Here is a 16,472-nt window from a genome sequence, read left to right on the forward strand (position 1 = left end):
AACTGTGGATATAAATTAAGACCTGTATCAGCAAACCTATTATAAAGCTTAGATCAAACCGTCTACATAACTAGTTTTCAAAGGGATTGTATCGAGGGGAAAAAAATAATTTGCATATTTCGGGGCCTCTCTTGTCAATGGACTGTACCTGGTGTCGCAGCTTAGCCCCATTCAAAAGAAGAGGCATTACAGCTCCATTAAAGTTTATATATATTTTTTTAAACTGATGACCTATCCTCTGTATTGGTCATCAGTATCTGATCGATGGGGGTCTGACACCTGGGACCCTTGCCGATCAGCTGTTTTTCAAAAGCTCTCAGTAGCGCCAGGGCCTTCTCTCTGCTTACCACGCACAGCGCTGTACATTGTATAGGGGCAATATAGTTCCACAAAATTTTCTGCAATGTCTATATTAGATTTTTTAGAATTATACCTACTTAGCTAGTACTGTATTACGCTGCACATTTATTTGCATGTAATGTGTACGCAGGGTCTGAGACTATACCAGTGCTGGCCCTGTGATGGGGAACTCTCTAGGCCAGGGATCAGCAACCTTTGGCACTCCAGCTGCTGTGAAACTACAACTCCCAGCATGCAAACCTGCTCGCCTGTTCTCACAACTCCCATAGCAGTGAAGGGCAATTCTGGGAGTTGTAGTTTCAGAACATCTGGAGTGCCAAAGGTTGCTCTAGGCCAGGGATGGCCAACCTGCGGCTCTCCAGCTGTTGCAAAATTACACCTCCCAGCATGACCAGACTGCCTACAGCAGGACATGGTGGGAATTGTAGTTTTACAACAGCTGGAGAGTCGCAGGTTGGCCACCCCTGCTCTAGGCAAAGCCAGTTAAGACACAGGAAGAAAAAAACCCAGTTTTTTCACCCGTATCCTGGTACTGCAACTCATACCAATTTTAGTCATTGTGGCTGACGAGCAGTACCATACAGTATATCATATAGACAAGCCCTTTTAAAGAGGTGGTCCCATCACAACTTATCCCCTATTTACAGGTTAGGGAACACGTGTCTGATTGGTGGAGGTCTGACTGCTGGAGCCCTTGCTGGTTCTGAGAATGGGGCTTGTACTTTCCTAGACATGCTTCTCCGTTGAAATGGGGGAACACAGGCTGCGTTCTCGTGATCGTAAGCTTCCCCAGTAGTTGGAGGCCCACCAATCGGACACTTATCCCTTATTCTGTGTTATAGAGGATAAGTTGTTGCGATGGGAGAACCCCTTTAAAGTCTAATCAAGGTGCCTTTATATAATATAGGTTAAAGTTTGTCGGTGCAATTTTCTTCTGAAATAGATATGAATTTGTGCCCTGTGGGTGACTGAGTTACACCAACCATTATGAAGACTACTACCTCTTGATTAGTAATGTCTGAGAATGAGATATAGAACCGTCTAATGGAAAACGTATGATACTCTGGAATCCTAACCTGGCTACAATAAGGTTATTATCACATGGTCATCTCTACCCTGCCACAACATTTCTCCTGGGAAATCCACCATTCCATGTTTTCTAGCCCGCAGCAGGATACCAACCACTTTATCTGAAATCCGTACATATCTATCAAACAGTTCTCCAAAGGTGACGCGGACCTTTCCGTATTTGCCCTGTCGGGCCATTGTTGAAATGACGAAACAAAGGTCTTTCATCTCCCGATGTATGTGTGCCTCTGCCCTCTTGGCCCTCTCAGCAGTCTTGGTTCCTTCCTTCGGGCGTCCGTACCCTTCATCGCCCTTATGTAATCGTGTGGACATTGCAAATTCATGGTCAAAGTCATCACTGAAAGGATTCAGCTTCTGGGTCAGGACATGTTCCCCAGACCAGTTCTCCCATTTCCCTTTGATGTTATTAACAGGGCTGTATCTCTTGTAGGCTTTATTGATGCTCTGAAGTTCTCCTACAGCCTTGTTGCTCCTGAAGATTTAAGGAAAATATTAAATTGATATTTATTTAGACTACTTTCTTATGAGATTGATATATATTTTTTGCAGGTGTTTCTTCTCCACCACACATATTGTAAAGCTCAATGCATTGCCATAGGACTGGAGGTTTTGGACAAGCCTTTCACAAAAGATCTGTCAGGATTCGCAGACTTAGATTCAGGAGGGGAGCCTGCAGGGTCATGCTGGACCTCCCTTTCTCAGCACTCCTTCCTGAAACTAATCAATCTTAGTTGCCACCACTGGTCATATCAGGCTGGCGAGACACCTTTGCATGAAATATTTTACCAATCAAGCTATAAAAAATAAATAAAAAATTACTATCACAGAGTGTGAACATGCCTGAACTATTAAAATGTAAGGCTGGTTTCACACGAACGAGTTCAACGCATTGAACTTGCAGCGTGTGTCTGTGGAAGCTCCCGTACTGACTTCCCTAGCACTGACGGGGTCACATACCATTATATACAGTGCCTTGTAAAAGTATTCACCCCCTTGACTTTTTTCATATTTTGGTGCCTCACAACCTGGAATTAACATGGATTGTTTGAGGATTTGCATCATTTAATTTACAGAACATGCCCACAACTTTGAAGATGTTTTTTTTTTTTTTTTAAAGTGAAGCAAATAGGACAAAATAACAGAAAAAGTCAATGTGCATAACTATTCACCCCCCTAAAGCCAATACTTTGTAGAGCCACCTTTTTGTGGCAATCACAGCTCTAATTCGCTCGGGTCATTGTCCTGCTGGAAGGTGAATCTCCATCCTAGCCTCAGATCACGCACAGAGTGGTACAGGTTTTGCTCAAGAATATCCCTGTATTTAGCACCATCCATCTTTGACTCAACTCTGACCAGTTTCCCAGTCCCGGCTGCTGAAAAACATCCCCACAGCATGATTCTGCCACCACCATGTTTCACTGTGGGGATGGTGTTCTTTGGGTGATGTGATGTGTTGGGTTTGCGCCAGACATAGCGTTTTCTTTAATGGCCAAAAAGTTCAACTTTGTCCATATATAATACTTGTATCTACTTTACTAAGTGCATTATTATCTTATTTCTGTGATTTTCTTCAATAATATGGCCAGGGACATCCGCACATTTGTATATCATACCGTGCAGGATGTTTTTATCTTAGTTTTTTCTGTGATTTTTTTGTCTATGTAGTATTTTCTTGAGGGAGTGGCACCTTCAAGTGCGAATGCACACCTATTTTATCTTGGGAGTAGCATTCCTCTGCACTTTTGCCCTTCCTATCCAATAGAGCGCCTTGATTAGGTGGTACATATGGGTGTGCTTACTCCTCCTCCCATTGGTTGCTTGATGCACATGGAGGTGACTAGGAGCAGCACACCATATGTGCGGCGTCTGCGCTCCTGAACATAGAAGCCCAATGGCTTAGGTAGGTTTAGCGTAGGACCCGCCTGACCTGAGACCACCTTGGTAGGCGGGCACAGATGTGTTTTGATCAAAATATATTGGCTAAGTGTCTCAGATATTATCATATCAGAGTGAGGACTTTGTCCATATATAATGCTTGCATCTACTTTACTAAGTGCATTATTATCTTATTTCTGTGATTTTCTCCAAAAAGTTAAATTTTAGTCTCATCAGACCAGAGCACCTTCCTCCATAAGTTTTGGGAGTCTCCCACATGCCTTTTTGCAAACTCACAGCGTGCCTTTTTGTTTTTAGCTGAAAGTAATGGCATTTCTGGCCACTCTGCCATAAAGCCTAACTCTTAGGAGCGTACGGCTTATTGTTGTCCTATGTACAGATACTCCAGTCTTTGCTGTGGAACTCTGCAGCTCCTTCAGGGTTATTTTAGGTCTCTGTCTGCCTCTCTGATTAATGCCCTCCTTGCCCGGTCCGTGAGTTTTGGTTGGCGGCCGTCTCTTGGCAGGTTTGCTGTTGTGCCATGTTCTTTCCATTTGGTTATGATAGATTTGATGGTGCTCCTAGGGATCATCAAAGATTTGGATATTTTTTTATAACCTAACCCTGACTTCTCAACAACATTGTCCTTTACTTGTTTGGAGAGTTCCTTGGTCTTCATGGCAGTGTTTGGTTAGTGATGCCTCTTGCTTAGGTGTTGCAGCCTCTGGGGCCTTTCAAAAAAGGTGTGTATATGTAATGACAGATCATGTGACACTTAGATTGCACACAGGTGACATCATTTCACTAATTATGTGACTTCTGAAGGTAATTAGTTGCACCAGAGCCTTTTATGGGCTTGCTAACAAAGGGGGTGAATACATACGCACATGCCAATTTTCTGTTTTCTATTTCTAAATAATAGTTTTATTTATATATTTTTTCTTATTTCACTTCACCAACTTAGACTATTGTGTTCTGATCCATCACATAAAATTCAGATTAACAAAACATTGAATTTAAGGCTGTAATGTAACAAAATATGAAAAAAATCAAGGTGGGTGAATACTTTTGCAAGGCACTGTAGATTTATCATGCTATGTAACCCTTACAGTTCAGGAACGTATTGTATAACACTGAGATAATGCAGTCATCAATAATCATAAATCAATCATTAATCATCAATCAATATAATGCTTTGCTACCACGTCAGTGCTAGGAAGGTCAGTACAGGAGCTTTGAACTCGCTCATGTAAAACCAGCCTAAAGGTTTTTGTTTTTTTCCTGTATGGTTAATGTCTTAATGGAAAAATAAATCAAAATGGTTATTTTTGGTAATGTCACCTCCCAAAAAAATGACTAGAACGTTATCATACCCCAAAATGATACAGATCACCCGCATAAAATGATCCCTCACACAGCTCCATAGATAAAAAAATATATTAAAAAATTATGAGGGTCAGAATATGACAATTCAAATGTATAATATTTTTCCTTTTTTTAAGTATTACAACAAAAGAAAAGCTATATAAATGGCTAGGGAACACTGTAAAAACGAAACCCATAAAACAATGTCTAAATTTTATACAGCTATGTGAATGGAAAAATTAAAACGTTATGGCTCCTGGAAGGCAGGAAGTAAAAAACAAAATCGGAAAATGGAGGCGTTATGATGGGAAGAAAACCTTTCTGATAAAACCATAAAAGAATTATAAACGCTGCTCATGATTGGAGGACTTACACTCACAGTCAGTTATATTAGATTTCTGAAGCTTTAGTGAGGCACTTTGAACAGAACCTAAACGCTGGCATCTAGCGCCCCTAGTGGCCAAACCTAAAATGTAATGTATTCCTGTTCACTGTGGATAATACATTGTGCAGAGTTTGTAATCTTGTGTAATGTTTTAAATGATGATTAATCTAGAATTAAACACTAATTCGAAGGGGATTATTTCCTGTGAACAATAGGCTTAGGCAGTCCAGTTTACTGACTGCGAGTAAATGTTTTAATAGCAAGTGCTTTAACCAAAAGTGGCAGTAATGCAAATCATATTTTTTTTATGGATTTATGCCACCAACTGAGATTATATAAAGTGATATAATGTGCAAAGGTCACTGTCCTCATATATCTTAATCATACTATGCTACAATCTGTAATCCTGGACCTCATAATTTTTTTTTGGATCACATAAATATTACTACAAGCTTTATGAGGACTATACAAGTTCCTGGTCTGCACCACTGAGACATTTCTAATGGATCAAATGTACTGTGCAATGCATCTAGGAGAGAATAGCAAGTTAATATGGCATCTGCTTGAGCGTGCCACATTTTTTTCTGTTGGGTTGACAGCTATGACCTCTGTATGAAAGTGTAGGACACGCAAGTACCAGACTGTATTATGCCACAGTACTACTATAAAAGTCATATAATCTAATAGATCAGACCATTATGAACACTTGATCACCAGCACCAGATTATAGGTAGAGCACAAGGGACATGCCCAGGGTGGCCACCACTTTAAATGGGCTTTCCTCAAAACAGGTTGACAATATCAGATCGATGGAGATCTGACACTCCGCACCCTCACCAGTCAGCTGTTTCCTGCTGGCACCAGAACTATCACTTACAACTGAGCTGGAAGCACAGCTCCATTCAAAGTGTGGTGGCCGTGTTGGGTTACTGCAACTCAGCTCCCATACAAGTGAATTTCAAGGTTTTAAGGGGCATACTTAGGGATGAGCGTATCGACTTCGGATGAAACATCCGAAGTCAATTCGCATAAAACTTCGTTCCAATACTGTACGAAGCAGGAGCTCGGTATAATATTAGAATGTATTGGCTCTGATGAGCCGAAGATATTGCTGGCCAGACTTCGGGTAATAACTTCATAAATTAATTTGTACTGTAAAAAAACATTTCCCGAACTCAGGTTCGGTTCCAAGTGGTACCTTGGAAACGAAACCCGAGTTCGGAAAATGTTTTTTTACAGTACAAATTAATTTATGAAGTTATTACCCGAAGTCTCGCGAGGCTTCGTGAAGCAATAACTTCGGCTCATCGGAGCCAATACATTCTAATACTGTACAAAGCTCCTGCTCCATACAGTATTAGAATGGAAGTTTTATGCAAAACGACTTCAGATTTTTCATTCGAAGTCGATTTGCTCATTCCTATCGACCACCCATGTTCTCCGCCCAGAACAGTTCTTCCATCCCACCCAATGTAACCTGTGGAGCCCTCACTTCTTAATTAAATAGGTGCCCCGTCATGTTTATTTGGCAGTATTCGGCCAAGAGGCAGCCATGCATGTGGCTTTCTCAATGAGCAATGCATAGATGCAGGATCAGCAAATGTAATGTTAATATAAACTATTTTAACATTAGAACCTGGATACACTAAAAGGTAAGCTAGTGATATATACATACCTATGATAAATAGCATTAAAGGGCATTTTTTTTATTATTCCATTTTGCTCATTTTGGGCTAAAAATCATTTTTTCAATTGTTCTTTATTAAAAATGTTCAACTGTTTCTGGGATGCAAGGGTTAAAAGATTGTAAGCTGTGGCTTTTTTTTTAAATCCCAACCTCATGAAGGGCTCTTATCTCAGATAGACTTTTTTTTTCAACCCTTGTATCTTAGAAATGGCTGAACATTTTTAAGAAGACCAATTGAAAAAATGATATTAGCCCAAAATTAGTAAAATGCAATAATAAAAAATGCCCCAAAGGTGTCCATAGCCTAGCATGCTACAATCTTTAGGATGCAATATAGTTAAACATCATCACTTACAGAGAAGAAGAGGAGCGTTTAATCCTGGCCGTGTCTTCGTCGTTCTCTTCTGTAAGATCCAGCTTCTTTTCCAAGTCTGTCTTCGTGTCTCCCTCATTTTCTCCATAGCCACTGTCTTCAGTTTCCAGACTTTCACTTCGACATTCAGAAAGTTTTGGTAAAACCCTTGAAGCTTCCTGTGATTCTTCGGCATCGTTTTCCATTTGCTTCCAGCCTTTAGTGAGTTGCGACACCAGATTGGAGCATTTCCTTCTCCTAGTTGGAGATACTTGACCTTGCAGTAACTTGTCCACCCTCGAGTCATCATAGTCACTATGTATTTGCGTGCAGGGCTCTTTTTCATACTTCTCAGTCAATGAACCAATGTCTGTTCCTCTTTCTTGAGCTTTGCTTGAAAAACTTTTGGTCACAGCTTTGGTTTTTATATGTGTCTGGTCAATATCTTCTGATGGACTTGTGGCTATTTTGTTAGGTTCAATAACAATGGTAGGGCTTCTTTTCTTTTCCAAGCTTGATTTGAGATTTCCAGAAACATCTTCATCTCCACCTGGAGCCCAACCTGAAGGTTCTTGAGCTTGCTTTGTTGAGTTCTCTAATGCCCATTTCTGCCAACCTCTCGTTAAGCTGGAAACTAATGTTGCCGCTTTAATCTTTCTGACAACTCTTTGGGCAGGTTTCATGATTTTAGTTTCATCAGGAGCCATTATATTGTTCTAAAGTCTTCCCTTTTAGTAGGTCAAGGAAGGAAATCCTGAATCCATGCTCTTGGTTCAGTTCTAACAATGAAGTAAAGAGCTGCCGGGCTTTTAAATAGTCTGGATGTTTGATGGCTGTGGAAACTATGCCAAGCATTTGTGACCAAGCGATATGGCTGCTGTGACACTGTTACTTTTTACAGAGCGAAGGATTACGTTTCATCACAGTGGCAGATGGAAATTACAGATGGTAAACAAGGAATACAAGATACATATTGTATATTTGGTCTTTCAAAAGTTGCGATATTGAACGGTCATTCCATATTCCTAGAAATAGTTTTCATTTCCCTAAAGAGTTATCTTGCATGTTTTACACTGTCAAATTAGATTCTTATTGTGATTATACATTTAGAATTATATTACAGGTTTTATGCATTGTCCTTTGTAAGCCTAAGCCTGTAGCTGGTAAAATACTGGAGTGGTGTACATCTGAAATGGACGAGATGAGTAAAACTGGATTTCCTCAGCAAATCTGATAAGGCTTTTTGGTCACTTAACTTTCCGGGGCCTCGATTGTAGTACAGTGGAATATATGCTACCTGAAGATAGGCCATCAGTATGGAAAACTGGACAACCCCTTTAAGGCCCTATTAGAGTGAACAATATTCAGGCCAGTTATTGGGAACAAACAGCAATAGGAATGCCAGTTTCCAATAATTGGCTTATATAATCTTGCAGCCAATCAACAAGCAAGCGTTTGTTTGTCGGCTGATTGGAATCCTTCATCAGGATGAAAGATGCAGTTATAGGCTGAACATCTCCCGGTGCTGCCGATAATCAACGGCCCTGGATGAGGGAGGAACTGCAGTAGCAATTCCTCCCACATTCAGTTTGCTTCGGTCGGTGTAGTAGGCTGGTGCAAACAAGCGCTGACGGATGTACCGTCCGTGGGCTCTCGTCGTGCCGAATATCAGGTAGTAAAATAGGGTCTTTAGACAATGTCTAGCCGGGGGCTTCATGGATAATTCCCAGAGTCAGCATAAAACGGACCCAAATTGTTAAAGGAGTTATCCTGGAAATTGATATTAATAAGCCTATCCTCAGGATATGTTGTGGATATTTGATCGCTGGGGGTCTGACTCCTGGCACTCCTGACGATCAGCTGTTCGAAGAGGCCGCGGCGTTCCGTGAGTGTTTAGGACATTTTACTTAGGCTATTGACATGACGGTCATCGGTCAAGTGGCCTAGGCGCAGCTCAATCCCATTAAAGTGAATGAGGCTGAGCTGTACAACGTATGGCACTGTGCTTGGTAAGCTGTGAGGAGGCCGCAGTGCTGGCCGGAGTTTTGGTGAGCACAGTGGCCTTTTCGAACAGCTGTTAGGTAGGGGTGCTAGGAGTCAGACCCCCACTGATCTCCTATTGATCCCCCATTCTGAGGATAAGCCATCAATATCAAATTACTGGATAACCCTCAAGCATTCTTGCTATTAGTTGGTGCTGGGAGGATAGAAGGATGATAGCAAAATACTAAAATTTAGGCTACATTCACACGATCGCATAATTTCAATGGGGCCGCAAAAGATGCGGACAGCACACCGTGTGCTGTCCGCATCCGTAGTTCCGTTATGTGGCCCGCAAAAAAGATAAAGCATGTCCTATTCTTGTCTGCAATTGCGGACAATGATAGACATTTTCTATGGTAGCGGCAGCCATGTGCGGTCCGCAAATTGCGGAATGCCTACGGGCCGGTATCCATGTTTTGCGGATGCACAAAACACTACGGTTGTGTGAATGTAGCCAAAGAGTGTGAAAACTGCACCTGTGCTGCAGCTATTTTGAGTTCATTCTAGAACAGGGATCAGCAACCTCCGGCACTCCAGCTGTTCTGAAACTACAACTCCCAGAATGCTCCATTCACTTCTACAGGAAGGGCAGCTGAATAAGTGTGCATGCTGGGAGCTTCAGTTTTACAGCAGCTGGAGTGCCGAAGGTTGCTGATCCCTGTTCTAGAGCATACAAGTGTCTACCCCAAGGGTCAGCAAACTCCCAGCATGCTCCATTTGGTTTGGGAGTTGTGAGAACAGCCAAGCAAGTGTGCATGCTGGGAGTGGTAGTTTCACCACACCTGGAGTCCCGAAGGTTGCTGATCCCTGGTCGAGACTCTGGTGCTTAATCATTGCTGTCCTGATCCGCTTGGGCTCCGCAGAGCGTGTATTGTGTGTTGTTTCTACTCTTCTGATATTTTTAAATCCACACCATAAGTAAATTTACCTGCGGAAAATTTCCACACCATGTGGGTAAGATTGAGAAATTCTCATCCACCTAGCTGGTGCTGTATTACACTGGGGATTTTCCACACAACAATCTGCTTGTAATACGTACTGTGTGCACGTGCCTGTACATTTTTTAAATCTGTGTATTTGTCACTGCCACCTGTCACCTGTTATAGGTGGAAACTGTATTATTGCAGATTGAATTCCCCTAAGGCATCTTTCACATGGATTGCGTCAGAATCTGTTCAAGTTCAATCTGCATGAAAAACCTACAACATAAAAATGTGCTGTGATTTTTCTTGAACGCAGAGATGATGAGTGAAAAATGACAGGCTTAGGATTAAGTCCAGATGCTATGTGTTCGCTATACGCATTGCATCCGGACGGAAAAGTCACCCATGAGAAAGAGGCCTTCGATTCCAGCACATGCACAACCAGGTGCCGCTAACTGGGTTTCTGTATATAAATCCCCAGAAAACTACAATATTACCTTCATGGCTGCCACAGGGGCGTTGTAAGGATCCTATCATACAGCCCATAGTATCTCAGCCTCCCAGAGCTCTATGAGGGTGACAAGATGGGTACAAGATAAAAGGGATAAACACAGCCCCCTATGATTTTTCTTTTATGCTTTTAATTTCTGAAAACAGATTTTAATTTACTCAGGCTCTAATAGTACCCAATCAAATAACCAAATGCCCCTTACTGGAACTAACACTACCTAATGTCTGCATTCTGCAGGTCTTAACATGGCAATTACAACATCTAAAGAACTTGAGGACAGAAGACAAGAAGGCTCACTCAGTCTTGTGCAATAATCTGACACTCTTATTTTAGACCATTGCACACAGTAGAGTGAAGACATTTTCATAATATAAAATGGAAATTATGAGCTTTTGCTCCCTGGTATACTACTACCACCACCACTCTCTTTATGGTTTATGATTCAGTTTGCTGGACATGAAGTACTGTCTGTGGAATGAAACCAGATGCCGTCATATGAGCTGTAAGAGGGTCGCTGACACCACAGATGACTGGACGCTCAGCGTCAGTAATTTTCCAGAGCATGCCAGCGGACACATACCCTTCAATGGATTATAATGTTGTTTAGTGAGGGCCAATCAAAATGACGAAAAGATAAAGGAAAACGTGATTCATCAGACCAGTTCTCCTTCTTTCATCACCCCACGGTCCAGTTCTAATGCTCATGTACCCATTTTAGGTGCTACAGTAGCTTTTCTGCGGGATCGGACCAGATGGGCCGTCTCACCACACGTGCATCATAGAACCTTGATTGTCCTTCCTTGGACGAGTTTTGCTAGCTACAATCACCGCATACCAGGAACAAACCACAAGCCCTGATATTTTGGAGATACCCTGACCCAGACAACTAGCCATCAAAATTAGGCATGTCAAGCGTCGCTCAGATCCTTTCCGGATGGCACAGGGACCCAACACAGATCCTTCACAGATAGCTTCACGGATGCATCGCTGACCACCTTTTCATGGATCTGAGAATGAGGCTTAGCACATCAGTTTCAAGAAATGGCTGTTCATTTGCTGCCTGCCTATTAGTGTATATTTCTATGCAATAGTGGAGTTCAGTGTCCAAATAATAGCGCCACACTATGCCTAAAAGATTCTCCCTTATATCATTTTCACTGTACTCTCTATTGTTGGGTGCACTGCTTAGTATAGCTGAATGCTCTGCAGGCTACTGGTATTAGCAGTGGAATGCATTGGTTTCCTGATCCAAAACTATATTAACAATAGATTGGGTAGCCTTAATATTACTTAACTTTTATTAAATAATATGTTAAAAATAGGCCCTTATTCAAACCCAAAATCACGACATTAAAACATTTACTTGTGCCCAAATTAATAGTGCACAAACTAAAGAAAAAAAAGTATGAAAGTAAGGTATAAAAGGAAAGTACAAGAGAGGGGGGGGGGTCAGATACAAATAGAGGAGTATCAGGTGGAAGAGATACAGGTACCGGGTCTATTACCCTGGATGACCCTACCGCCATTGAGCTAGACCCTATGAAATAAAGGGTGTAACGTTCACCCTCAAATGGGCAACTCCTCTTGACCACCCCTCACCGCCTAAGTGTCCCTCCTTATCCCTGTACGGCTATATAGACTGCCCGGCTTCGTCAGGGAATCAGAAAAAAGGGGGGTGCACTCATGCATACAAGGCGCCCCGACGCATTTCAATGGCACCTGGCCAGATCATCAGGGGACTGATTGCAGTACAAAAATAATCATTAAATGCATGCATAAAACCTTAGTCGTTGTTAAATGCAAGCAGAGAACCTTAGTGAAGGAACTCAATGATCCATAAATAAAGAATGAAGGCTCAGTGGTGATCAATCGATGTAGTCTTTAGTACTTAGCTCGCCAGTTCCACGCGCTGATGTCCATGGTGTGGAGCTCCCATCCATACGTCCTGCGTGCGGCAGTGACGGGTTCGGCGTTCAAACTGGCCCTTTTTAAAGAGGCCCGTGCCGCCGACATACCTGCCCATCCAGGTCATGTGATCGGATCATGTGGGCCGCCACATGACCGTGCATGTGACCATATCAGTGACGTAATCGGCACAGCTTTCTCACAGAGGCGCGCCTTTCTTGGCATAGAACCGCCTTGTTATTTAACACAGTGAGTGGGCAAAGCAAGGTTGGGAGGCTCGTCGGGCTTAGAACACACCCCCCTATCTGCAAACATTGTAGACAAGCGCGCTACATAGCAGTACAATCACTGCACACAGCGCTAAGAAATAGAGTTTTAGTACAGACTTAAATATACAATACTGGTGGGAAACATGTAATGGTACTATAAATATAATGTCTTAGCAATCTCCATTTTCTGTGAAAGTATGTGAACCATATAATCATGGGAATAAAATTAAAGGAGAGTTGGTTGAATATAACTAGTTATGAGGTTAATGTGGAAAAGGGACCTAATAGGAGACTACCCAATTCAGCCGCAAGTCCTGTTTCAAATGTAGCAGCCAAAATGTAGCTGTTCCTTTAGACCTTGCGGTTGGACCGTTTTTAATACAAATAACCACCATGTCTCTATTTGTAAAACTCTCCTATCCCAGTCCCCCCCCCCCCTCTCTTAGCTGGGGGAACCACCTCAATACTTATGAACCTCAATCCTGTGTAATCACCCTCATGACTCCACATGTCTAGCCAGGTGGGTGTCTCTTCCATGGAGCATGTCACCCAGGTGCTCACCAATTCTCCTGCGAAGCTCCCGAGTGGTTTTTCCCACATATTGTAGGCCACATCCACAGGTGGCCTTATAGATGACTCCTTTAGAATGGCAGCTAATAAACCGTCTGATTGTATATCTTTTAGTCGTAACATTATTCGTGAACTCACGGACCTGGGTGACATATGCGCATGCTATGCAACCACTGCAGCGATAACACCCCAACACAGGTTACAGCCACATCCCTGTTTGGTCAGGTGTTTCACTGTAGTGGCTATGGACCAGCCGATCCCGCAGGCTAAGCCCCCTGCCATAGGTAATCTGTGGGGTATCAGCGACAGCTTTCTTGATATCGGGGTCTAATTGTAAAATGCTCCAATATTTTGAGATTATCTTTCTGACCTCCTTTGCCGCTCCATCATATGTCGCTATCAGGCGTATAGAATTATTCGTTGCCTGATCTTTTTTAGGGTGGAGAAATTCTGTTATATTTCTTTTAAAGGGAGTCTGTCACCAGCATTTCACTTTTTTAACCCTTCCCACAGCTCCCTAGCATGCTTGCAGTTAATAAAAATGTTACCTCTGGCATCAATCCTGGACTTATAGAACCCTCAAAAACGATCTTTATAATATATGCAAATGAGGGCTCGCAAGTGCCCAGCGGCGGTGTTACACTCGTAGATCCCCTGCTTGCTCAGCCTTCTCATTGCGTCCCTCCGCCCCTTCCTACCCTCTGCCCACCCATCCTTTCCCTCTGACCGCCTTTGTACTAACTTGTTATGCTGCCGATATCCCGCGCCGGCGTACTTATTTCTTTTGGCCGGCGCATGCGCACTGTGATGCCCATTCCTTGTACGGCATCACAGTAGCTATTGCGCATGCGCCGTCTAACGACTGCTAGGGAGCTGTGGGAAGGGTTAAAAAAGTGAAATGCTGGTGACAGACTCCCTTTAAGTGCTCTCTGATACGCTCTTTTCAGGCTATATTCCGGGTATCCTTTCTCTAGGAATCTTTTCCGCAGGTCCCCTGCCTGCTGTTTAAAGTCCCATACAGTGGAACAATTCCTCCTCATCCTTAGATACTGCCCCACTGCTATCCCAGTTAAGCAATGAGTTGGTGGCTGTGGGTTTCCTGAAGGTTTTTGTCCAAATCTCCCCATTGGGGCCACTCACAATCTCAATATCCAAAATAGGGAGTGTATCATGCTTAATCTCAAATGTGAATGTGAATTTGAGACCAATGTTGTTCTTATTCAAAGCTAGCACGAGTTCTTTAACATTATCTCCCTCAACTTTCCACATCAAAAAGATATTGTCAATAAATCTGGCCCACATAACCACATTGGATATATGGGTAACAGGTAGATCTCCAAAGACAGTGACCCTCTCCCACCAGCCCAGGAACAAATTTGCCTACGATGGGGCACAAGGGCTCCCCATCGCAGTGCCCCTGAGCTGGTGGTAGAAGGTCCCATTAAACAGAAAATAGTTCTGTGTTTATGTAAATTCCAGGAGTCTTAGTACAAGTTGATTATGTGCCTGAAATTCGCAACCTCTGGTATTAAAAAACATTTCAACTGCTTGTAGCCCAAGATGATGAGGGATGGAGAAATATAATGCCTCCACATCAATCCACGCAAGCAGTACATCATCCTCCAAAGAAATGCCCTCTAGGTGACCCAGAAGGTCACTTCTGTCCATAATATAGGATGGTAATGTCTTAACAAAAAGCGCCAAAATAACATCAATATAGATCCTGACATTCTGACTGAGGCTATTGACTCCCGACACAATAGGGCGTCTCTTTAGAGGGGCAACCCCCTTGTGGATTTTTGGCAGACTATAAAAAGTTGCCACCGTGGGGTGTTTACAATGCATGAAGTCAAATTCCTCCTCAGATATCAGGTCATCAGACAAAGCTGTCTTTAAAATGTCAGGTAATTTCTTTTGGTACATCATTGTGGGGTCTAAAGTTTTTCATATGTCTCCCTATCACCTAGAAGGTCAAGGCACATCTGTTTATATTGCGTTGTGTCTAATATCACGACAATGCCCCCCTTGTCTGAGGGCTTTATTGTGATATCCTTGTCCCTTTCTACGGTTGACAGGGCTTTAAACTCAGCCTTAGTGCAATTAAAGCTTCGCCCGTTAACCGTCAGGTTCTCTAACTCACAAGATACCTGATTGATAAAAACATCAATACATGATGGATCTCCAATAGGTGGTATCTTGACACTCTTATTTTTAAGTGTACTAAAGGGACCCCAACCTTCCTGGGGCATACTGTCACTTAAACTAAAAAAAAGTCGATCATCCTGTAACACATCTGATGGGATTCCAAGTTCCCTACTTTCCAGTTTGTTAATTAATTCAAAATGCTTGTGCCATCGCAATTTTCTTGCGAAGAGGTTAATATCTTTGATCCAACTAAACAAATTAAACGTTGTAGTTGGTACAAAGGAGAGGCCCTTACTGAGTATAGTCATCTCAGCTTGTTGTAGATGTTTACTCGATAAATTCAGTATCTGGCTGGACTGTTGGGGAGTATGTTGGGATGAGGAGGCGACCTCGGTTGGTTGCGCGTCTGCAGCTGATATGGAGCTCCCTGTTCTAAAAAACGGCCACTATTCTCTTGGCCTCCTCGCAATCCCCTTCCCCTTTGACGTCCTCTATCTCTCCACAGGATTGAGGTTCATGGGTATTGAGGTGGTGCTCCCAGCTAAGAATGCCCCCCAACTGGGATAGGAGAGTTTTACAAAGAGAGACATGGTGGACATTTGAATTAAAAACGGTCCAACCGCAAGGTCTGAATGAACAGCTACATTTTGGCTGCTACATTTGAAACCGGACTTGTGGCTGAATTGGGTAGTCTCCTATTAGGTCCCTTTTCCACCTTAACCTCATAACTAGTTATATTAAACCAACTCTCCTTTAGTTTTATTCCCATGATTATATGGTTCACATGCTTTCGCAGAAAGTGGAGATTTCTAAGACATTATATTTATAATCTACCTTTGAAAGTACCATTAGATGTTTCCCACCAGTATTGTATATTTAAGTCTGTACTAAAACTCCATTTCTTAGCGCTGTGTGCAGGGATTGTACTACTACGTAGCGCGCTTGTCAACAATGTTTGCAGATGGGGGGGCGTGTTCTAAGCACGACGAGCCT

The 16,472-nt window shown here is 42.6% G+C and overlaps 1 protein-coding gene across 1 annotated transcript; it reads right to left on the reverse strand.

The window, feature by feature from the left end:
- Positions 1 to 1,292: 1,292 nt before the first annotated feature.
- ABRA (actin binding Rho activating protein) lies at positions 1,293 to 7,899 on the reverse strand. Its single transcript, XM_040433473.1, has 2 exons — positions 7,117 to 7,899; positions 1,293 to 1,921 (listed from the first exon to the last, which is right to left on the reverse strand). The coding sequence occupies exons 1-2, from the start codon at positions 7,818 to 7,820 to the stop codon at positions 1,441 to 1,443; spliced, it is 1,185 nt and encodes a 394-aa protein (XP_040289407.1). The 5' UTR covers positions 7,821 to 7,899; the 3' UTR covers positions 1,293 to 1,440.
- Between the last annotated feature and the right edge of the window lie 8,573 nt (positions 7,900 to 16,472).

Source organism: Bufo bufo, chromosome 5 (assembly GCF_905171765.1).
Source record: "Bufo bufo chromosome 5, aBufBuf1.1, whole genome shotgun sequence".
In the NCBI taxonomy this organism is placed as follows: Eukaryota; Metazoa; Chordata; class Amphibia; order Anura; family Bufonidae; genus Bufo; species Bufo bufo.

Excerpts from the sequence above, each read along its gene's own strand:
- ABRA (XM_040433473.1), bottom strand. The coding sequence starts at position 7,820 with ATGGCTCCTGATGAAACTAAAATCATGAAACCTGCCCAAAGAGTTGTC. Across the intron at positions 1,922-7,116 it reads AAACGCTCCTCTTCTTCTCT|GAGCAACAAGGCTGTAGGAG; the intron begins GTAAGTGATGAT and ends TTAAATCTTCAG.